The following is a 24,049-nucleotide window of genomic DNA, read 5'->3' as shown; positions in this document are numbered from 1 at the left end:
GGAGGCATCTTGCTATGTTGCCCAGGCTGATGTCAATCTCTTGTCCTCAAGTAATCCTCCCACCTTGGCCTCTCAAAGCACTGGATGGTGTACTTATAAGGGCAGTGATCCCATCTTGGGGTCCTCCCCTCATGACCTCATCCAACCGCGATCACCTCCTAGAGTCCCTATCCTTTTTTTTTTTTTTGAGACAGAGTCTCGCTCTGTTGCCCAGGCTGGAGTGTAGTAGTGCGATCTCGGCTCAGTGCAAGCTCTGCCTCCCAGGTTCACACCATTCTCCTGTCTCAGCCTCTCGAGTAGCTGGGACTACAGGCGTCTGCCACCATGCCCGGTTAATTTTTTGTGTTTTTAGTAGAGACGGGGTTTCACCGTGTCAGCCAGGATGGTCTCAATCTCCTGACCTTGTGATCCGCCCACCTTGGCCTCCCAAAGTGCTGGGATTACAGGCATGAGCCACCATGCCCAGCTGAGGCCCTATCTTCTAATACCATCACACTGGGAGTTTAAAACTTCACAAGATTTTTTTTTTTTTTTGAGACAACACTGTTGCCCAGGCTGGAGTGCGATCTTGGCTCACTGTAGCCTCTGCCTCCCAGGTTCAAGCAATTCTTCTGCCTCAGCCTCCCAAGTAGCTGGGATTATAGGCATGTACCACCATACCTGGCTAATTTTTGTATTTGTAGTAGCAATGCGGTTTCACCATGTTGGCCAGTGTGGTCTCGAACTCCCAACCTCAGGTGATCTGCCCGCCTCCTAAGCCTCGTAAGCCTCCTAAAGTGCTGGGATTACAGGTGTGAACCACCGTGCCCAGCCACCATATGCATTTTATGGAGACAAGAACATTCTGTCCTTGACAGGCACCAAGATCATTCAACGGGGGATAGAAGGACACCTTCAGCCAATGGTGCTAGAATGACTTTGCATCCACAGGCAAAGGAATGAAGTTGGATCCCTACCTCCCACCATGCTCAAAAATGAGCTCAAAATGGATCAAAGCCCTAAAGGCAATAGTTAAAACCATAGAACTTTTTTTCTGTTGCCCAGGCTAGAGTGCAGTGCTGCAATCTTGGCTCACTGCAACCTCTGCCTCTGGGGTTCAAGTAATCCTCCTGCCTCAGCCTCCTGAGTAGCTGGGATTATAGGCATGCACCACCACCTGGCTATTTGGGGGTTAGGTAGTTATTTTTTTTTGAGACGGAGTCTCGCTGTCACCCAGGCTGGAGTTCAGTGGCGCAACCTCCGCTCACTGCAAGCTCTGCCCCCTGGTTTCATGCCATTCTCCCGCCTCAGCCTCCCGAGTAGCTGGGACTACAGGCGCCCGCCACCACGCCTGGTTAATTTTTTGTATTTTTAGTAGAAACGGGGTTTCACCGTGTTAGCCAGGATAGTCTCGATCTCCTGACCTAGTGATCCGCCCGCCTCGGACTCCCAAAGTGCTGGGATTACAGGCGTGAGCCACCGCACCCGGCCTAATTTATGTATTTTTAGTAGAGATGGGGTTTTGCCATATTGACCAGGCTCATCTCAAACTCCTGACCTCAGGTGATTCGCCCACCTTGGTCTCCCAAAGTGATGGGATTACAGGCATGAAACACAGTGCCTGGTCTTTTTTAAAAAAAGGTTTTGAGGCAGGGTCTGGCTCTGTTGCCCAGGCTGGAGTGCAGCGGCATGATCTCAGCTGCCTGCAACCTCCCCCTCCCGGACTCAAGTGATCATCCCCCCTCAGCCTCCCACATAGCTGAGACTACAGGTGCATGCCATTATGCCCGGCTAATTTTTATATTTTTAGTAGAGACAGGATTTCGCCACATTGGCCAGGCTGGTCTCAAACTCCTGGGCTCAAGCGATCCTTCCAAGTTGGCCTCCCAAAGTGTTGGGATTGAAGGCATGAGCCACCGTGCCTGGCCCTTGTGATAGCCAGTTTTCTGTATCAACTTGACCAAGCTAAGGGATACCCAGATACCTGGTTAAACATGATTTCTGGGTGTGTTTGTGAGGTTGTTTGAGGAAGGGGTTAGCATTTGCACTGATGGGCTGAGCAGGTCCCATGAGGGCCTGAATTGAACAGAAAGGCCCAGGAAAGTTAGATGGACTCACCTTCTGCCCACCCCCCTAAGCTGGGGCTTTGATCTCTTCCTGCCTGTGGTGCTCCTGGTTCTCAGGGCTACACACACACTGGAATCAGCCCTGTCTCTCAGGGCTTCCAACGACACCGCAGGACTTTCCTGGGTCTCCAGCTTGCCAGTGGCAGGCAGATCACGGGACTTCTCCATGACTGGGAAAGTCAGAGTCAGTTCCTTATAAGAAATCTCGGCCGGGCGCGGTGGCTCACGCCTGTAATCCCAGCACTTTGGGAGGCCGAGACGGGCGGATCACGAGGTCAGGAGATTGAGACCATCCTGGCTAACGCAGTGAAACCCCGTCTCTACTAAAAAATACAAAAAAAAAAAACAAAAAAAAAAACTAGCTGGGCGAGGTGGCAGGCGCCTGTAGTCCCAGCTACTCGGGAGGCTGAGGCAGGAGAATGGCATGAACCCAGGAGGCGGAGCTTGCAGTGAGCCGAGATCCGGCCACTGCACTCCAGACTGGGTGACCGCGAGGAATCGGGTCTCTAAAAAAAAAAAAAAAAAAGAAATCTCTTTGTGGCTGGGCGTGGTGTCTCACGCCTGTAATCCCAGCACTTTGGGAGGCCCAGGCGGGCAGATCACCTGAGATAGGGAGTTCGAGACCAGCCTGGCCAACATGGCGAAACCCCGTCTTTACTAAAACTACACAAATTTGCTGGGTGTGGTTGTGCACACCTGTAATCCAGCTGCTCAGGAGGCTGAGGCGGGAGAATCGCTTGAACCTGGGAGGCAGAGGTTGCAGTGAACTGAGATCGCACACTGCACTCCAGGCTGGGCGACAGAGCAAGATGCCGTCTCAAAAAGAAAAGAAAAGAACTCTCTTTCTAGGCTGGGTAGGTGGTTCACACCTGTAATCCCGGCACTTTGAGAGGCTGAGACAGGAGGATCGTTTGAGCCCAGGAGTTCACGAGCAGCCTGGGCAACATAGTGAGACCCCCGTCTCTATATAAAAAAAATTTTTTTAAAGAAAAAAAGTTTAAAAACAAGAAACCTCTTTCTAATCTTTCTATATATGCTATTGTTTCTGTTTCTCTGCAGAATCCTAATGTAGTCTCTATATCCTCAAAGAGTACAAAGATGTTGATGGATCTTTAAAAATTTTTATTTAGTTATTTTTTCTTTTTTGAGACAGTGTCTCAGTCTGTCGCCCAGGGTGCAGTGCAGTGGCACGATCAAGGCTCACTGCAGCCTCAACCTCCTGGGCTCAAGCAATCCTCCCACCTGAGCCTCCTGAGTAGCTGGGACTACAGGCACGTGCCACCATGCCTGGCTAATTTTTTCATTTTCTGCAGCAACAGGCCTTAATATGTTGCCCAGGTTGGTATTGAACTCCTAGGCTCAAGTGATCCTCCTGCCTTGGCCTCCCAAAGTGTTGGGATTGCGGGCATGAGCCAACAAGCCCGGCCTCTCTGATAGGTCTTGAGTTTGCTTAAAATCTGTGCCAGAAAAGCCTGGGAACAGAAGATTTTGACAACATGTGGCACTTTGTAGCCACTCCTTCAGCCTACAAAGTTAGGGAGTGTGGGGAATAGGACTCCTCCTTTGTTCTCCCCAGGCCATAACATGGAGTCATGAGTTGTCCATTGGAACATTTATTGAGCATCTGCTATGTGCCCAGCATTGTGGCTGGCTTTGGGCATGCAACAGCAAACGAGATCGACAGGTCCCTCACTCATAGGGCCGACTTCTACCCTGGCATGTGTTGGACTCCCCAGTAGCACAGCCTGAGATGAGGATTCAGGGTCATACGAGTTTGGGAGGGGACGCTCTTGGGGGAAGCTTCTGAAGAAATGAGGGGAAGCAGGATGAGACAGGGAAAGAGCTATGTAAGGAGGTGGGCTCAGCTGGCCTGGAGCCTCAGCCCATCTCCGGGGCAGCCCTGGAATGTGAATAGCACCAGATATGCTCCCCACTTTTTTATTCATTTGAGACGGACCTCGCTTTGTTCTCCAGGCTTGAGAGCAGTGGTGTGATCATAGCTTACTGCAGCCCTGAACTCCTGGGCTCCTGGGCTCAAGAGATTCTCCTGTCTCAGCCTCCCAAAGGTGCTAGGGTTACAGATGTGAGCTACCGCGCCCAGCCCAAGGGTCAACTTTAATTACGTGTCTGGCTATTTCTTCATAAACAAAATGAACGACCATGTGTACTGCTTAAGTTCCTGCCAGCTGGGGGGATTTCTTTTCACCACTGCCCTTCAAGGATGTCCCACAAAGGGGCTGCAGTGCTGTGGCTGTCCATTTCCAGGTGAAGTGAGAGTGTCACCTGGAATCATCTGTAAACCAGGCCAAGCAATTTTTTTTTTTTTGAGATGGAGTCTCGCTTGCTGCCCAGCTGTTCTAGTGGCCCAATCTTGGCCTCCCCACTGTAAGCTCCACTCTCGCAGGTTTACGCCATTCTCCTGCCTCACCCTCCTGAGTAGCTGGGATTACAGGCATGCACCACCATTCTCAGCTAATTTTTGTACTTTCAGTAGAGATGGAGCTTCACCGTGTTGGCCAGGCTAGTCTCAAACTCTTGACCTCAAATGATCTGCCCACCTTGGCCTCCCAAAGTGCTGAGATTACAGGCATGAACCACCACACCCAGGCAATACTTTTTATTTTTAAAATTTGTGGCTGGGAATAGTGGCTCACACCAAGGTGTGAGGATTGCTTGAGGCCAGGAGTTCTAGACCAGCCTAGGCAACATAATGAGACACCAACTCTACCAAAATATATATATAAAAGCCAGGTATGGTAACAAGCATCTGTAGTCGTAGCTACTCAGGAGGCTGAGGTGGGAGGATGGCTTGAACTCAGGAGTTGAGGCTGCAGTGAAGAGTGATCACACCACTGTATCTCTAGCTCATAACACAGTAAGACCCCTGTCTCAAAAAAACAAAAATTTGGTAGAATAACTCAGCGAAACCATCTATTCCTGAGATTCTCTTTGCTGGATTTTTAAATTACTAACTTTACTTGTTGTAGGTCTATGTAGCTTTTGTATTTGTTTTTTTCTGAGATAGGGTCTTGCTCTGTGGCCCAGGCTGGAGTGCAGTGGTGTGATCTCAGCTCACTGCAACCTCCACTTCCCAGGCACCTTCAAGCGATCCTCCTGCCTCAGCCTACTGTGAAGCTGAGACTACAGGTGTGCACCACCACACCCAGCTATTTTGTGTATTTTTTTGTAGAGATGGGGATTCACTATGTTGCCCAGGCTGGTCTCTAACTCCCGAGCTACAGTAATCTGCCCACTTCGGCCTCCCAAAGTGTTGGGATTACAGGCGTGAGCCACCACGCCCAGCAGTTTTGTATGTGTTCTTGAGTCAGTTTTAGTAGATTTTGTGTTCTAGAAAATTTTCCATTTCATTTGGCTTATTCAGTATGTGGTCACCCAATTGCTCATACTTTTTATTTTATTTTTATTTTTTTTGAGATGGAGTCTCGCTCTGTCACCAGGCTGGAGTGCAGAGGCATGATCTCGGCTCCCTGCAACCTCCGCCTCCCGGGTTCAAGAGATTCTCCTGGCTTGGCCTCCCGAGTAGCTGGGAGTACAGGCGGGCGCCTCCACCAGGCCCAGCTATTTTTTTTTTGTATTTTTAGTAGAGACAGGGTTTCCCTACCATGTTGGCTAGAGAGTCTGGATCACTTGACTCAGGATCCGCCTGCCTTGGCCTCCCAAAGTGCTGACGTGTGGATTTCACTGCGCCTGCCCCTCAATTGCTCCATAGTATTCTATGCACTCTTTTCTGTTCTCTCGTAGCTAGTGTAGTGCATTACAGGTTCCCTTCTATTCCTGATTTTAACTGAGCCCTTTCCTCTTTCCCTTTACCAATCTTAGCCAAAGTTCTACTAATTTCTTTTTTTTTTTTTTTTTTTTTTTTTTTTTGAGATTGGAGTCTCACTGTGTCTCCTAGGCTGGAGTGCAGGGCGCTGATCCTGCCCACTGCAGCCCACTTCCTGGTTCACGCTTATCCTCCTACTCTCTCAGCCTCCCTAAGTAGCTGGATTGAGCAGGGCCAGCCACTACAAATTTCCGGCTAGTTTCTTTTTTTGTATTTTAGAGGAGATTGGTTTCACTCATGTTAGCCAGGATAGTCTCTTGATTCCTGACCTTTGTGGATCCACTCCACTTCTGGCCTCCCAAAGTGCTGGATTACAGGTGAGCCACTGCTCTCGGCCTCAATTGCTCATATCACTTACACTCTTTTTCTGTTTCTGTAAAGCCAGTAGTATTGTCTTCCCTTTCATTCCTGATTTTAGTAATCTGAGTCTCTTTCCTCTTTCCTAATAATCTAGCTTAAAGTTCCCATCAATTTTCTTTTCTTTTTTTTGGTGGAGGATGGAGTTGCTTCTGTTGCCTAGGCTGATGAGTGCAGTGGGTGCACCCCACTCATCACTGCACCCCACCTCCTGGGTCTAAGTAATTTGCCTCCTAGTCTCCCAAGTAACTGGGATTACAGGCATGCAGCACCACGCCCAGCTACTTTTTTGTATTTTTAGTAGAGATGGGGTTTCTCCATGTTGGTGAGGCTGGTCTTGAAATCCCGACCTCAGGTGATTTGCCCTCCTCGGCCTTCCAGAGTGCTAGGATTACACTCGTGAGCCACCACGCCTGGCCGTCAATTTTCTTAATCTTTTCAGATAACCAACTTTTAGTTTTGTTCATTTTTTCTGTTACTTTTTTTTTTTTTTTCTGTTTTTCTGTTTTTTTGAGAGAAGGTCTTACTTTGTTGCACAGGCTGAAGTACAGTGGCACAGTCATAGCTCACTGCAGCCTCGACCTCCCAGGCTCAAGGAATCCTCCTATCTGAGCCTCCTGAGTGTCTGGAACCACAGGCGCCCACCACCATGCCTGAACGATTTATTTTTAGTAGAGATGAGATCTTGCTATGTTACCCAGGTTGGTCTTGAACTCCTGAAGTCAAGTGATTCTCCCACTTCAGCCTCCCAAAGTGCCAATGTCAGGCATCAGTCACTGTGCCCAGCCATGCATTTTATTCCCTCTCTTATTTTTCTCTGTTCTAATCTTTAGTATTTCCTTCCCTCTTTGGGTTTATTTGCTCATCTTCTTCTAGTTTCTTAATGTAGGAAGCTTAAGTTATTGATATGAGATCCTCTGTGTTTTGTTTGTTTTTTTTTTTTTTAGACAGAGTCCCATTCTGTTGCCCAGGCTGGAGTGCAGTGGCGAGATCTCAGCTCACTGCAACCTCTGCCTCCTGGGTTCAAGTGATTCTCCTGCCTCAGCCTCCCTAATAGGTGGGATTACAGGTGTGTGCCACTACACCCAGCTAATTTTTGTATTTTCAATAGAGATGGGGTTTCACCATGTTGGCCATGCTGGTCTTGAACTCCTGACCTCAAGTGATCCGCCCGCCTCGGCCTTTAAAATTGCTGGGATTATAGGTATTAGCCACTGCGCGCAGCCAAGAGCCTCTGTTTTGATGAAGACATTTATAGCTATGAATTTCCCTCTGAGCACTGCTTTTGCTCCATCCCATAATTTTGGTATTTTATATTTGAATTTTTATTCATTTTAAAGTACTTTCTAATTTCCTTTTAATTTTTTCTTTAACTCCATAATTTAGAAAGATATTTTTAATCAATATGAATCACAAATTCATATTTGTTAATTTTCTTTTTTTTTTTTTTTTTTTTGAGACAGAGTCTCACTCTGTCGCCCAGGCTGGAGTGCAGTGGCGCAATCTCAGCTCACTGCAAGCTCCGTCTCCTGGGTTCACGCCATTCTCCTGCCTCAGCCTCCTGAGTAGCTGGAACTACAGGCGCCTGCCACCATGCCTGGCTAATGTTTTTGTATTTTTAGTAGAGATGGGGTTTCACTGTGTTAGCCAGGATGGCCTCAATCTCCTGACTTCATGATCCGCCGGCCTTGGCCTCCCAAAGTGCTGGGATTACAGGCGTGAGACACTGTGCCCGGACAGTCTTTAAATAGATGTATTCCAATGTACCATCCCAATGTCGCTTTGCGATTGTGAGTGCATATAGGAAATAAGAGGAGATTCTTAGAAATGGAGTAGGTGGGTCAAAGTGGGAGAGGGGCAATTAAAACTCTGAAAGGTGGGCTGGGTGTGGTGGCTGACGCCTGTAATCCCAGGACTTTGGGAGGCTGAGGAGGGAGGATCGCTTGAGCCCAGAAGATTGAGACCAGCCTGAGCAACATAGTGAGGCCCTGTCTCTACAAACAAACAATTTAAAAGACAGCTGTGTGTGGTGGTGCATGCCTGTAGTCCCTGCTACTCATGAGGCTGAGGTGGGAGGATCCCTTGAGCCCAGAAGGTTGAGACTGCAGTGAGCCGGGTGACACCACTGCACCCCAGTCTGGGTGACAGAGCATGACCTTGTCTAAAAATAAATAAATAAATAAAAACTCTGATAGGTGTTACTAAATTGATCTGAAATTTGTCTACAAATTCATCAGGATGTGTTCCAAAGAGAGCTTTGTATGATACGAAAATTATCTGTTGGTCTGTCGGTATTACCCCTTAAACTGTGCCTTCCTAGACAGGCAGACTACTTTTATTCATTGTCTATATTCCTACAGTTTAGTGCATGCTAGGAGCCCCCCTCCAAATGTTATTTTTATTTTTTATTTTTTGTAGAGATGGGGTTTTACTGTTTCCTAGGCTGGTCTTGCACTCCTAACCTCAAGTAATCGTCCCACCTCAATCTTTCAAAGAGCTGTGATTATGGATATGAGCCACTATGCCTTGCCCCTGAAAAAGACTGAAGAAGGCTCACACCTGTAATCCCAGCACTTTGGGAGGCAGAGGCAGGTGGATCACCTGAGGTCAGGAGTTTGAGACCAGCCTGGCCAACATGGCAAAACCCCATCTCTACTAAAAATACAAAAAAAAATTAGCCAGGCGTGCTGGCAGGCACCTGTAATCCCAGCTACTTGGGAGGCTGAGGCAGGAGAATTGAACCCTCCTGCTTGAACCCAGGAGGCGGAGGTTGCAGTGAGCCAAGATTGCGCCACTGTATTCCAGCCTGGGTGACTGAGTGAAACTCCATCTCAGGAAAAAAAAAAAAAAAAAAAAATGTGAAGAAGGAAAACAGAACCTCTGTTCCTGTCATGATAAACAGGCAAATTGGAAAATAAGGAACCATGGCAAATCAGGAACTTTTAGCTCAGCTGTGCAAGCTAGGCGCTCTTTCAGCTGACTTATTTAAAGAGCAGCAGAATCTTGGGACAGAAAGGGAAATGGGGGATGTTTTCCAAGATACTTTACCAGAGAGGAAGCGGACGCCTGGGGTTAGGAAATTAAGGCCCATAAACCAGTAGCTTACCTGGGATTTAAAGTGTCAGAAGACTTTTCATTGAGTACCTACTATATGAGGCATCATTCTCTCCGTGCGGAAGATCATAATGAAACAGGCCAACCCCCTGTCCTTATGGAACTACATGTTAAGAGAGTGACTGGTAGTTCATTTATTCCTCTCATATATATACATATATATATATATATAGAGAGAGAGAGAGAGTGTATATATATACACACACACACACACTCCCTATCTATATATAATAGAGTGACTAGTAGCTCATTTATTCTTATATATATAAATAGTGTGTATATGTATGTGTATATATACATACTGTCTATCTCTCTATATATATATAATAAAGTGACTAGTAGCTCATTTATTCCTCTCATATATACAGTGAGATATATAATATACACCATATATATATCTTTTTTTTTTTTTGAGACGGAGTCTCGCTCTGTCGCCCAGGCTAGAGTGCAGTGGTGCATCATTGGCTCACTGCGGCCTCTGCTTCCTGGGTTCAAGCAATCATCCTGCCTCAGCCTCCCGAATAGCTGGATTACAGGCACGCACCATGCCCGGCTAATTGTTGTATTTTTAGTAGAGACTGATTTCACCATGTTGGTCAGGCTGGTCTCGAACTCCTGATCTCAAATGATCCGCCCGCCTCGGCCTCTGAAAGTGCTGAGATTACAGTCGTGAGATACCACGCCGGGCTCCATTATATACATACATATATATATGTGTGTGTGTGTATATATATATCAGCAGCAACCATATATCATATGAGAGGAATAACCGAGCTACTAGTCACTTTATTAATATATATTAACATATATAAATATATATTAACATACACACACACATACGATCTCTGTCACCCAGGCTGGAGTGCAGTGGTACAATCATAGCTCACCGCAGCCTCAAACTCCTGGGCTCAAGTGATCCTCTTGCTTCTACCTCCTAAAGTGCTGGGATTTCAGGAAAGAGCCACCTTGCCCAGGCTTCCTATCCTACCTTAATGGCAACAGAAACCCTAGGCTCAGAGAGTTTAAGTCACCTGTATAATTTATTTTTTATTTATTTATTTATTTTTTTTGAGATGTGGTCTCGCTCTGTTGCCCAGTCTGGAGTGTAGTGGTGCGATCTCGGCTCACTGAAAGCTCCATCTCCCGAGTTCATGCCATTCTCCTGCCTCAGCCTCCCCAGTAGCTGGGAATACAGGCGCCCGCCACCAGCCCAGCTAATTTTTTGTATTTTTAGTAGAGACGGGGTTTCACCGTGTTAGCCAGGATGCTCTCAGTCTCCTGACTTGGTAATCCGCCCGCCTCGGCCTCCCAAAGTGCTGGGATTACAGGCTTGAGAAACCGCGCCTGGCCTACCTCACTTGTATAATTTCACACAGCTGATAAGTGGTTAGCTCTAGATTCCACCACACACCATGTGCTTCCTGTTGTTTTGCTGTATATGTCCACTAAATAATAATCATAGCAAAAATAGTAATGGTATAATGACAGCGGCAGGGGCATCAGGAACAGCAGCAACCATCATTTCCAAGTGTCAGGCCCAGTACCTAAGACTATCCCCATTCATTTATTTTTACTTATTTTTGAGACAGGGTCTCGCTCTGTCACCCAGCCTGGAGTGCAGTGGTGAGAACCACCACACTTAGCTAATTTTTTTGTTGTTGTTGAGCGACGTGAGCTCCAGCTCTGGCTCAGGCTGGAGTGCAGTGGTCGGATCTCAGCTCACTGTAAGCTCCGGCCCCGGGTTTACTTTATTCTTCCTCTGCCCCAGCCTCCCAAGCAGCTGGGACTACAGCTCTCAGCCACCCTCAGCCTCCGGCTAGCTTTTTAATTCTTTTTTTTTTTTTGAGACTTTGTGTCTCACTTCTGTCACCCAGGCTGGAGTATACAGTGGTCGGATCTCGGCTCACAGCAGCTCCGCTCTCCCCGGGTTCAGCTTTATTCTCCTGCCTCAGCCTCCCTGAGGAGTTGGGACTACAGGCGCCTGCCACCTCAGCCTCGCTAGTTTTTGTATTTTTTAGTAGAGATCGGGTTTCACCGTGAGCAGGGGCCAGGATGGTCCTTTTCATCTCCTGACCTCGATCCACCCGGCTCCTCGCCTCCCAAAGTGCTGATTACAGGCTTGAGCCATCAAGGCCTCGCCCCCTGCTAGCTTTTTTTTAGTATTTTAGTAGAGACGTGAGGTTTCACCGTGTTAGCTGTGGGATGGTCTTGATCTCCTGATTCCGTGGATCCGGGCCTCCCGCCTCGCCTCCCTGATTACAGGCTTGAGCCACAAGGCCTGGCTAACTAATTTTTTTAGCTAATTTTTATTTTTTGAGACGGGAGTTCACTTGTCGCCTCAGGCTGGAGTGCAGTAGCTAATCTTGCTCACTGCAAGCTCCTCACTTCCTAGGTTCAAGCTGCATTCTCCTGCCTCTCAACCTCCCAAGTGGTTGGGACTCAGGCTCGCGGCCACCACGCCTTTGCTAATTTTGTATTTTTATCGAGATCGGGATCTCACCGGTAGCTAGTTGTGGGATGGTCTCGAGTCTCTGACCTCGCTGATCCGGGCCTACCGCCTCCCAAAGTGTTGGGATTACAGGTGAGCCACCGGCCTGCTCTTCTTGTATTTTGTAGAGATGGAGTCTCACTCTGTTTCCCAGGCTGGTCTCGAACTCCTGAGTTCAAGCAGTTCTCCCGCCTCAGCCTCCGAGTGTTCGGGATTACAGGTGTGACCACCGCGCCGAGCCCCACTCCCTTATTAAACCAATGCCCAGGGAGCATCTACTATGTGCGAGGCACCCCCCATTTTACAGAGGGGGAAACTGAGTTCCAAGCAGCTTTTGCCAGGAGTGGGAGCGCGTCGTCCCTGCCCAGCCTCTCCAGTTGGGCATTTCGAGATCACCTACGTAGGCTATTCGGCTAGCGCTCAATTAAACCGAAACACTGTCGCAGCGACCACAGGTGCAGACCACCAGGTCCACACCACCCGCCGCCCGGGAGTCCCCGATTAGCAGTTGGGGCGGGACCAAGTCCTCGAGGGGCCGCCGCGACGGCGGTTGAAAGCCTCACCCCCTGCGCGTGCGCGTTGAGCGTCCCGTCGTCCCGCTGGGCACTCGGCGTCCGCGAAGAGCGCGCGCGCTTCCGCCGGCGTCGGGCTCGCGCACGCGCACGGCGACGGCGGCGGTGGCGGCAGTTCCTGCCTGGGGCTGCGAGCGGCGGGCGGCTTCGAGGGGAACTGAGGCGCGGAGGGGCTCGGCGGCAGCGGCGGCGGCTCGGCACTCTTACATCTTGGTTCGGCTGGCGCCGGGGAAGGCGGTTCGGTCCTTTCCAGGCGTACGAGGACGACAGCGGCAGCGACCCGAGGCCTGCGGCCTAGGCCTCAGCGCGGCGGCGGGCTCGAGTGCGGCGCGGAGCCGGCCCGAGGGCCCTACCCGGCAGCACCATGAGCGTGGAGGCGTACGGGCCCAGCTCTCAGACTCTCACTTTCCTGGACACGGAGGAGGCCGAGCTGCTCGGCGCCGATACACAGGGCTCCGAGTTCGAGTTCACCGACTTTACTCTTCCTAGCCAGACGCAGACGCCCCCCGGCGGCCCCGGCGGCCCGGGCGGTGGCGGCGCGGGAGGCCCAGGCGGCGCGGGCGCGGGCGCCGCGGCGGGACAACTCGACGCGCAGGTGAGCGGCACATGGCGGCGCCGGAAGCCCGGGCCTTGTCTCGGCGCCTGAGACCTGTCCCTAGCCCGTCTCGGGCCGGGCCTGGGTTTGCCCGGAGTCCCCCGTCGCGGCCGGGCCTGGGGCGACCTGCCCCGGGTCCCCTACTCCGGCTGGGCCTGAGCTTACCTGCCCCAGGTCCTGCACTCTGCCCGGGCCTGGCCTGATCTGCCCCGGGTCTCACGCTCCGGCCTGGACCTGGCTGAGTTCCTTCGGCCCCCAACTCCTGGGCTGGGCCGACTTGCCTCGAGTCCTCCACTCCGTTCGGGTCCGAGCTAACCTGACCCTCTTCCTTTACTCCGGCTGGGTTTGCTCCTCCGCCTGGGCCCGGGCTGACCTGCCTTGTGTCCCACAACCAGCCTGGCCTGGAGTAACCTGCCCCCTGACTTATTTGAGTTCTTCCACCCCATCCGGGCTAGGGTGACCTGCCCTGGTCCCTCTTTCTCAGGTCTCGGTTTTCTGCCCCGAGTTCCCCTACGGCCTGGGCCGGGTCTTGCTCAGGCCGGATCTTGAGTGACTTCCCTCAGTCTCCTTCCGGGAGTATCCAGGGTGACCTGCCCTAATCCTGTCTCTGGCCTGGTCCGGGGATTCTGCCCCGTCTCCCCAATGGGGGGTCCGGCCGCACTGTCCCACCTCCCATCTGTGGTCACAGCCATCTGGGCATCCCCCCTTCCACAGTCACGGAGCCGTAGGTTCGAATTTTCCCAAGCATAAGGGCGCTGGTCAGCGGAAGATTGAGGCAGGGAAGAATTTTTGCCTCCCATAGAGGAGCACACATTGGCTGGCTATTAAGATCATTCAGGAAGCAGTTTGTATTTTATTTTTTCTTGCATCGCCTGTTGCTGAAACCGACCTGTTACATAACTCCACAACTCTTGCCTTGGAAAAGTTGGGTTTGAGTTTTGTTCCTCCAATAAGACAGCAGTAATGGGTTTACATAAATGGGTCTGCCACGTTGGAAACTCATTTTTAATGATGTGGATGTTTAGAGAAGGTTACTTAGGTATTTAAATGGGGGCTTGGGTTGGGAGAAGTATCAGGCATGCATTTCCTGGTCCTGGGTGCTGCCTGCCTGGGGTGGGAGAGGGGCTGGGTGGGGGGCGCGGGTTGCACCGGGCTCCAGGGGAATGTCCTCATCATCCTCTGGATCTCAGGTTGCTTTCACTTTAGGCTTGCTTTGTGCCTGACTCCTCGCTCAGGTTTATTTTCCCGACAGGGAGTAACTCCGAGGCTCACCTTGGCACAGGTGTCCCTTGGCATGTGCTGGTGTTTCAAAGCTGGGGGAACCACTCCTTGCTCATCCTGAGTGAGCTCAGACCCTGTCCTTGCATGAGGGGGGCTTACGTGGTAGTCGGCTGAGTCATTCCCGTGGGTAGACCACCCACTTGGGCTTCCTTTTAGCCCCTAATGGAAGCAAGAAACATTTGACTCATTCTAACCCCATATTCCTTAAAATAGAAAGTTGGGTGTGAGGAGAACAGGTGTGCACGTATAGGTGGTTTTTTCAGTTTTGTTTACATTTTGTGAAGGTGGGGAGGGAGAGAGGAGAGGTCCCTTGAAGAAGGGAGCAGGACCTGCGGAGGCCCCGCCTCCTTGTAGTTTTTATGCCCTGTAGACCTTTCTGCTTCCGCAGCTGTGAAATGGGGGTAGCAGTTGGATTTTTGTTCCTTTTAAACATAAAGGAAACCTAGATCCATGTGTGAGTCGACTGTATAGGCTGTCTGTAATCTGACGTCCAGCCTGTCGGGGAGACTCAGGGTAAAGATCTCTGTGGAGCAGTGAGCCATGAGCGTGACAGCGCGGATAGGGGGGTTGGCTGGTGTCAAAGGTAATCATTTTCTTGTGAATCCTTTTAACTGTGTCCAGCATAAAACAGCAAACCTGGGGCAGCCTTTAGTTCTACTTTTGTTTCTGGCATTCCGTTTGGGATTAAGTGTGGCGCATGTCCTTCTCTTTCAGTTGAAACAATTGATTTTTTTTCCGTGCACCTGAACACACTGGGCTGTACAAAAGGAGAGCATTAAAACGCTCCCCTGGAGGTAAACATTGCAGTTGAGCTCACTAGAGTTCTGATGACATCAGATGGTTTGTCCTGTGCTACTTTTAATTGACCCAGATGCCCCACCCACCTGTTACCTGTAATTTGGATTTGTTAGTGGGGAATGGGAGTGGCATCCCTTTGCATCACAAGGGGAAGACCGGAGTTTGGGGGCAAGGAAGTCTATGTATATAATTCAAGGGAAAGCGGAAGAAAGTTATCATTTGTGTGGATTGATTTGGGAAGACTTTCCCTGTTTGTCCTCAGGAGTTGGCTGTGTAACCAGCTGTTAAGTTGGGGGCTCCTGGAAGGACTCAGAAAGCTTCTCATTCTGTTTTTTAATTTTTATTTTACTGGGCAAGTGGCAATCAGCTGTCAAGTGCCCTGCAGTCACTTTTGCTTAACAGCTTTATTGAAATAGAATTCACTTGCCGCACCATACAGTTTACCCATTTAAAGTGTACAGTTCGGCCGCTTTTATTTAGTATATTCAGAGTTGTGCAGCCATTACCACAGTAAATTTCAGAACATTTATGTCACCCCAGAAATAAACCCTGCACCCCTTAGCCCATCTGTCCTCCCTTCCCCAGCCCCTGGCACCCACTCACCTGCTTTCTGTCTTAAGATGTGCCTGTTCTGGGCATTTCACATGAACGGAATCATATCATATGTGGTGTTTTTGTGTCTGGTTCCTTTCACTTTGCATGATGTGTGAGAAGTAGCTACAAAGCTCACCTTGTAGCTACTCCCTGGCCGAGCATTCAGGAAAATGAACCTGATCGAGATTCATCCACGCTGTGGCATGTGTCAGCATTTCATTCTTTTTTTTTTTTTTTTTTTTTTTTGAGGCGGAATCTCGCTCTGTTGCCCAGGCTGGAGTGCAGTGGCGCTATCTTGGTTCACTGCAACCTCTGCCTCCCGGGTTCAAGCGATTCTCCTGCTTCAGCCTCCCTAGTAGCTGGGATTACAGGTGCGTGCCACCATGCCTGGCTAATTTTTGTATTTTTAGTAGAGACGGGGTTTCACCATGTTGGCCAGATGGTCTCGATCTCTTGACCTTGTGATCCGCCTGTCTTGGCCTCCCAAAGTGCTGAGATTACAAGCGTAAGCCACCACACCCGGCCAGCATTTCATTCCTTTTTAAGGCTGAGTAATATTCCATTGGTGGAATGGTCCAGATGGATGAACCATGTTTTGTTTATCTTGTCTTCTGTTGATGGACATTTGGGTTGTTTCCACCTCTTGGCTCTTGTGAATAGCATTGCTGTGGCCATGCATGTACAGGTTTCTGCGTGGATGTGTTTATAGACGTGCTGGGCTGCATAGTAACTCTGGGTTTAATGGTTTCAGCAACTGCGAGACTGTTTTCCAGTGTGTAGCCGCTTTCCATACCAACCGCACCTGAACTGATTTTGCACAGTTGGTTTTTCCTTAATGTCTGTTGAAAGACAAGAGTGTGTGTCCCCACCGGGGTGGGAAAGTGGCAGCAGGGGTGACTCCCTATACTCAGGGCTGGCTCAGATAACACTCCTTTTCTTGTTTATGAAATGAAACTGGTATTTATCAAAGCCCTTGAGATCCTGGGATGAAAAGCACTGACACAGTATTGCCAAGTGTCCTTAAGATAAAGGGACAGTTTTCGAGCATCCAACCCTTTCCTGGGCCCATCTCTGCTGCCACCTCTCCTGCTCCCAGGACAGTGAAGGTAATTTCAGAAGTCCTTTGCATAATAGCTGGTGTTACAAGTCTTTTGGTCTGCCTGGTTGGAATATTTCCTCTTGACTGTAGCTTCTGCCCTGTATCCTCCAAACGGGAATTAAAGTGAAACTCTTAAGAGTTGGAAATATTGCTCAGTATTAAGAAGGAACAAACTATTGATACCTGCAACAACATGGATGTGTCTCATAATAATTACTTTTTTGAATGTGTGATTCATCGTATAATTTAATTCATACAAAATTCTAGAAAGTGCCAGCTAGCCTGCAGCAATAGAAAACAGACCAGTGGTGGCTGGACAGAAAGGGAAAAGGGGAGGGAAAGGGCTGGCAGGTGACAAAGGGCACAGGAAACTTGGGGGTGATGTATGTTTTTATTATCGTGATGTAGTGACAGTTTTATGGGTGTTTAAGTACATTGACATATGTCAGTTTCTAAAATGGCACACTAAACATTTGCAGCTTATGGTATGTCAATTATACCTCAATGAAACTGGAAAGAAAAGTCAGGGAGATATCACTACCCATCCATTCCCATGGCACCCCTTTTTTTTTTTTTTTTGAGACAGTCTTGCTCTGTGGCCTAGGCTGGAGTGCAGTGGTGCAATCTCGCTCACAGCAACCTCCACCTCCCGGGTTGAAGTGATTCTCCTGCCTTATCCTCCCTAGTAACTGGGACTACAGGTGCGTGCTACCACACCCGGCTAATTTTTTGTATTTTTTATAGAGGCAGGGTTTCACAATGTTAGTCAGGATGGTCTTGATCTCCTGAGCTCATGATCTGCCCTCCTCTACCTCCTAAAGTGCTGAGATTACAGGCGTGAGCCACTGCACCTGGCCTGGCACACTTTTTTTTAAAAGGCTGAAAGTGCTACTTGGGTTTTGTGTTTTTGTTTTAAGGCAAAGTCTCACTCTGTCACCAGGTAGTGGCATGATCATGGCTCACTGCAGCCTCGACCTCCTGGGCTCAAGTGATTCTCCCACCTCAGCCTCCCAGGTAGCTGGGACTACAGGTGTGTGCCACCATGTCTGGCTGATTTTTCTGTTTTTTGTAGAGATGGGGTTTTGCCATGTTACCCAATCTGGTCTTGAACTCCTGGGCTCAAGAGATCCTCTCACTCCAGGCCTCCCAAGTGTTGGGATTACAGCGTGAGCCATTGTGCCAACTCTCATGCCATACACCTACCTGTGACCTAGCAGAGTTGAAGGTGTGCGTACGTAGGGCTGCGCCAAATGCTGACAGCAGCTCTGTTCATGAGAAGCCCAAACCGGAAGCAGCCCCAGTGGCCATCAGCAGGTGAATGGCTAAACAAAGCAGTGTGTACATTCAGTGGGAAAAATGCATGCTTATTGGTTTGACTTGCTTTTCTTAGCTCACCTGAAAGTATGAGGTCTGTGGATAGGTGCAGACCTTTTAGGCGGCAACACGCATGTTTTTGTGCAGGTGTTCTGGGTGACCTTGTAGTTGCTGCTTGGTACTGGTCCCACTTTGTTCCTTCATCCTCAGGTCAGGTCTGCACTGCCTGTTCCCTCTCCACTTGTGCTAGCCTGTGGGAGTCACAGCTGAACAGTCATCTCGTACTGGGATTTTACTTTGAGTGCATGAGTTGTTTCCCCAGGAAAAACATGCTGTCTTTCTGGATCGTAAGGGACAACTAGCCAAAGCTCCTGGCCGACCTGTCGTCCAGCCCTCACTCTCCTCCTGCCAGACTTCTCCTGTGCATTGCCTCCACTTCTCTTGAGTATGTAAACCTGGGCTCACTTCTTTTTCAAGTGGTAAAATACTTAGGATAGAAAGTTGCTACTGGCCGGGCGCTGTGGCTCACGCCTGTAATCCCAGCACTTTGGGAGGCCGAGGCGGGCAGATCACGAGGTCAGGAGATCGAGACCATCCTGGCTAACATGGTGAAACCCCGTCTCTACTAAAAAATACAAAAAATTAGCTGGGCGTGGTGGCGGGCACCTGTAGTCCCAGCTACTCGGGAGGCTGAGGCAGAAGAATGGCGTGAACCCGGGAGGCGGAGCTTGCAGTGAGCAGAGATCGCGCCACTGCATTCCAGCCTGGGCGACAGAGTGAGACTCTGTCTCAACAAGAAAAAAAGAAAAACAAAGTTGCTACTTTGTCTTCAAAGCCATTGTCCTGATGCTGTCAGAGTTCCTGGAAGGATGGCTGTCCTGACTCATCCTTGTCGAGTTGAACATGCCATCTTCTGCTGAGCCCTGAGATTATGACCAAGGCAGGGTGAGTTCCATACAGTCTTGGGTTCCTAAAAGTGGTGAGTTTAAAATTTGCGCGTGCGGCTGGGCACGATGGCCCATGCCTGTAATCCCAGTACTTTGAGAGGCTGAGGAAGGCAGATCATTTGAGCTCAGGAGTTTGAGATAAGCCTGAGCAAAATGGTGAAACCCTATCTGTACAAAAAAAATACAAAAATCAGCTGGGCCTGGTGGCACGTGCCTGTGGCCTCGGCTACTCAGGAGGCTAAGGTGAGAGGATCGCTTGAGCCTGGGAGGCAGAGGTTGCAGTGATCCATGTTTGCACCACTACACTCCAGCCTGGGCGACAGAGTGAGATCTTGTCTTAATAAAAAGAAGAAAATATAGGCCGGGCTTGGTGGCTCATGCCTGTAATCTCAACACTTTGAGAGGCCAAGGCAGGCAAATCATCTGAGGTCGGGAGTCGGAGGCCAGCCTGACCAACATGGAGAAATCTGTCTCTACTAAAAATACAAAATTAGCTGGGTATGGTGGCACATGCCTGTAATCCCAGCTACTCAAGAGGCTGAATCAGGAGAATCGCTTGAACCCGGGAGGCAGAGGTTGCAGTGAGCCGAGATTGTGCCACTGCACTCCAGCCTGGGTAACAAGAGCAAAACTCCATCTTTAAAAAAAAAAAAAAAAAAAAAAAGCTCATTTTGTTTTTTTGAATCCTCGGGTAGCCCAGGTGTGGTTTTAGGGTGCCAGAACATTGAAGATAAGATGCCATTACCTGGAGGAGTGCTGGCAAGTGTTTGGTCAGTACTTACCCCTTAGTAGACTTACCGGGTGTGTTTTCAAATTGTTAGGAGAGTCCCAGTGATCATGTGAAAGTGACCTGAGCTGACACTTTACTGTTAGTGGTGAATACACAAAACGACTTCTATTTTTATCCCAATTAATTACCCAGATTCAGGATGACGGGGTGGGGGGTTATAACTAATACTATACCAGGACTAACTAAAAAGAGTTCCCTCTCAGCCTGGCTACCACCACCACAAGAGCTCACCACCATCAGCTGCCACCACATTTCTCTCTTGGTTTGATTGAGGTCTGATGACCTACCGGGGAACCCCCTTCTTTTCTATTTAGATGGAGTCTTGTACTGTTGCACTGTTGCCCAGGAGTGCAGTGGCGCGATCTTGGTTCACTACAACCTCCGCCTCCCGGATTTAAGTGATTTTCCTGCCTCAGCCTGAGTAGCTGGGATTACAGGTGCACACCACCACGCCCAGCTAATTTTTGTATTTTTAGTAGAGACTGGGTTTGACCTTGTTGGCCAGGCTGGTCTGGAGCTCCTGACCTGAGGTGATCTCCCACCTTGGCCTTCCAGGCTGCTGAGATTACAGGCATGAGCCACCACACCTGGCCCCTTTGTTTTTAAGTGTAGAACTTAGTGCTGTTTTAGTAAACTTACAGAATTGGGCAGCCACCACTGCAGTGCCTTGCTGTCTCTGATTTCTTTGATTTCTCTTTCGCTCCTTTCTGCTCCCTCCCCACCACCGCTTGTCAGACCCTGTGCTCACACCCAAGGTCACCTGTTAGGGAGGTGTGTCCACCCCCTTGGGCTGAGCCCTGCCCTGGGGAGGTCAGATACGTGGCCAAGCCCTGGCCCCGTGCTCCCGCCTTTGAGCCCATGTCTGTTATGCTCTTTTGCACCCTCTGTGAGCTGCTGGGGCAAGCTCTTCAGCCTGGCCCTGGACTCCAGCCATCCCTGCTGTGTTCTTACTTCCTGGCCTTGCTGTGCTTGTGGGACTGAGGGCAGTGAGGCCAGCAGAGGGAGAGTGAAGCCTCTGACCCCCGCGGTTGCAGTATTAGAAGACAGCACATGCCGCCTGGCCAGGGTGCCGTGGGGGCCCCAGGCGGAGGGGTGGGCTCCCATGCTAAGGGAAAGCCTGCAGGAATGGCGCCTCTGGAGCTGTTCAGAAGCTGTACCTGTCAGGCAGAGGGGTGGGCACAGCACTTTGCCTAGAAGGAGGGAGGGTGGGTGTGGGGCCAGGGCAGGGGCCGCGCTGTGTCCTGGAGCCTTTAGGAGCTGCTGGGGTGCCTTGACCAAGGCTCAGAGGAGGGCTCTGAGATGGCAGTGGTGGGGGTTAGGGGAGGGGCCGTGGTGTTGGAGGTTGGGCAGTGTGGCCCAGGTTGGACCCCGAACGGATGGAGGGGCCACAGGGCAGCGGAGATGGAGGACACCGGGGTCAGGGCTGCGTGTGCACGTGTGTGTATGCATGAGTAAGTGTGTTAGTGTGTGTGCCTGTGGGAACTGCCAGGGTACCGGGTGCCCCCTCCCAGTCCTCACAAGGACCCACAGACTGAAAAGCAGCACCAGCTCCTGACTGTGGTCTCATCAGGGTCCGTAATTCCCCAGGCTGAGCCAGGGCTCTCTCGCTGGGGAGGCACTGCCCTGAGGGCCTTGCGAGAGGGAGAGGCCTCCCCAGAGCGGCTGCAGGGAAGCTAAAGGGCACATGCTGGGCAGCAGCTCACAACTGAGAGGCAGTTTGTGCTTGTCATGGTGGTGGGAGTGCTTTCATGGTGGTCGGAATAGTCTAGCTTGGCAGAGAAGGGCCGTGACACCCAGCTATGCTCTGTGGCATTCAGAACCGAGGGGCATGGTGGGAAGGTTGGGTCCAGGCCCTGGCACCAGTGCTGTTCAGGTCTCCGCTGTCACGGAGGGTTCATGGCCTTGAACTCTCCTTGCTGGAGCACGTTCCTTTGAGAGCAAAGTTCTGCTTTCTCTGATACATGGGGGGGCTGCTGGGTCCTGGGGTACCATGGCTGGCAGCAGGTCCTCGTGCCTTTTTCTGTGTTGATCGAATAGCTGCTTAAGAGCCGGGTAACCGGCCGGGCGTGGTGGCTCATGCCTGTAATTCCAGCACTTTGGGAGGCTGAGGCGGGTGGATCACGAGGTCAGGAGATCGAGACCATCCTGGCTAACACGGTGAAACCCCGTCTCTACTAAAAATACAAAAAATTAGCCAGGCATGGTGGCGGGTGCCTGTAGTCCCAGCTACTCGGGAGGCTGAGGCAGGAGAATGACATGAACCCGGGAGGCGGACTTGCAGTGAGCTGAGATCCGGCCACTGCACTCCAGCCTGGGTGACAGAGCAAGACTCTGCCTCAAAAAACAAACAAACAAAGAGCCTGGTAACCCACCCGGGCTTCTCAGGTCCCATGGGCCTTTGCCAAGGTGGTGTCTAGATATGCAAGGGTGGCTCATTAGACTCTGGAGAGCCCTTGCGACAGTGAGCATGGCACCTTCCTGAAGCATCAGCTCCTTGCAGAGTGAGTGCAGGCTCCTGGCGGCCCTGAGAGAGGGGGCTGCAGATCCCAGTCAGAGGTGATTGGTCAGAGCCGCGCTGCCTGCACCATCCTCACCTTTTTCAGCACGGGGATCCATAGCGCATAGTTTGCAGCCCCACTGCATCCTCCGTGTAGAAACATCTATGATGAATTCTCTAACATACAAGAGCTAGTGAGCCCTGTGCCTCTGTCTCCCTGATGTGACAGTTGTGAAGGTTTTTTTTTTTTTTTTTTTTTGAGACGGAGTCTTGCTCTGTTGCCCAGGCTGGAGTGCAGTGGCCGGATCTCAGCTCACTGCAAGCTCCTCCTCTCGGGTTCATGCCATTCTCCTGCCTCAGCCTCCCGAGTAGCTGGGACTACAGGCACCCGCCACTTCGCCCGGCTAGTTTTTTGTATTTTTTAGTAGAGACGGTGTTTCACCGTATTAGCCAGGATGGTCTCGATCTCCTGACCTCATGATCCGCCCGTCTCGGCCTCCCAAAGTGCTGGGATTACAGGCTTGAGCCACCGCGCCCGGCCGTGAAGGTTTTTTTCTCCGTTTTCTTTTTTTTTTCACTGGTGTGTGTTTTTAAAGCAAGTCTCTTGTGTCATTTCACCTTTGCGTCTGAGGTGGAGCCCTGTGAATTGGTGATACTCAGCCATTTTGACCTGCAGTATGTAATATGCATTTCTAGAAGCAAAAAGGGCACCTATTTTGCATAGCTGCAGCGCCATTATCAGACAAGCAGCGTCAACAATGGTTTTTCACGATTGTCTGATATGTAGGGACAGTCGGCCTCTCTCCACAGTCAGATTCTTTCCTGGGATCCTGGAGGTCTGCTCTTGAGATGATGGCTGTCTCTGGGCCCTTCTTTCCGAGCAGCCTCTCCTGCTGCTTTTCATCCGCGAAGCTGCAGTCTGGTCTAGGTTGTTGTCCTGTGAGGTGTGCACCTTCTGGACTGAGCCCCTTATCGTCACACTTTGGCTTCTTGCTGCAGGTGTGGAGTGGATTTCATCTCAGGCTGTGGGCTCCTGGGAGAGTGGCTGATCCCTGGGCTGGGAAGGCAGGGGCGGCCTGAGGTGAGCTGGGGATGCCTCGCATTCTAGGCCTGCTGAAATGAACCTCATGCGGACTTGAGCACACCTGGCTGGAACAAGGGTCTGCCGGTCCACACAGGTGCCATTGGTGAGAGGGGAGGTGAGAGGCACTTCCTCTTTGGGAAGAACAAATGTGAGCCTAGGCAGCGTATTGAAAAATTAAAAAACTTTCCAGGCATCATGCACACCTGTAGTCCCAGCTGCTCGGGACGCTGAGGCAAGAGGATCTCTTAAGTTCAGGAGTTTGAGGCTGCAATGAGCTATGATTTACCACCACACTCCAGCCTGGGTGGCAGAGCAAGACCCTGTCTCAAAAAAATAAAGGAATGGAGAGCCTGGGGACCGCTGTGTTGGCTGGTGGGACTATGTGAAAGATAGTCATCTCCTAGCAGTTTTACGTGGTTCACACTAATAGATTAAAAGGAGGCTAACGAGACATCACAAATCACATGCAGTCATTAACTGGAACTTGGATTTTAAAAAACCTATAAAAGACGTTATAAGGACATTGGGGTGATGTGTGAATGTGTATTAGCCAACAGTGTGGCAGGCTGG

At 50.4% G+C, this 24,049-nt stretch overlaps 1 protein-coding gene across 2 annotated transcripts in view; it reads left to right on the top strand.

Moving 5' to 3' along the window:
- Nucleotides 1–12,559: 12,559 nt before the first annotated feature.
- The window catches only part of UPF1 (UPF1 RNA helicase and ATPase), a 38,197-nt gene continuing 26,707 nt past the window's right edge, over nucleotides 12,560–24,049 (top strand). For both annotated transcript variants that reach the window (XM_003915208.4, XM_017952314.2), the window contains exon 1: nucleotides 12,560–13,075. In XM_003915208.4, the coding sequence (XP_003915257.3) occupies nucleotides 12,845–13,075 (231 nt within the window). In that variant the 5' untranslated portion in view covers nucleotides 12,560–12,844. The remainder of the gene's footprint in view (nucleotides 13,076–24,049) is intronic.

Source organism: Papio anubis, chromosome 20 (genome assembly GCF_008728515.1).
Source record: "Papio anubis isolate 15944 chromosome 20, Panubis1.0, whole genome shotgun sequence".
NCBI classification, from domain to species: Eukaryota; Metazoa; Chordata; class Mammalia; order Primates; family Cercopithecidae; genus Papio; species Papio anubis.
Note: the sequence above shows the minus strand (reverse complement) of the source record. Positions and strands in the feature narration are given on the sequence as shown.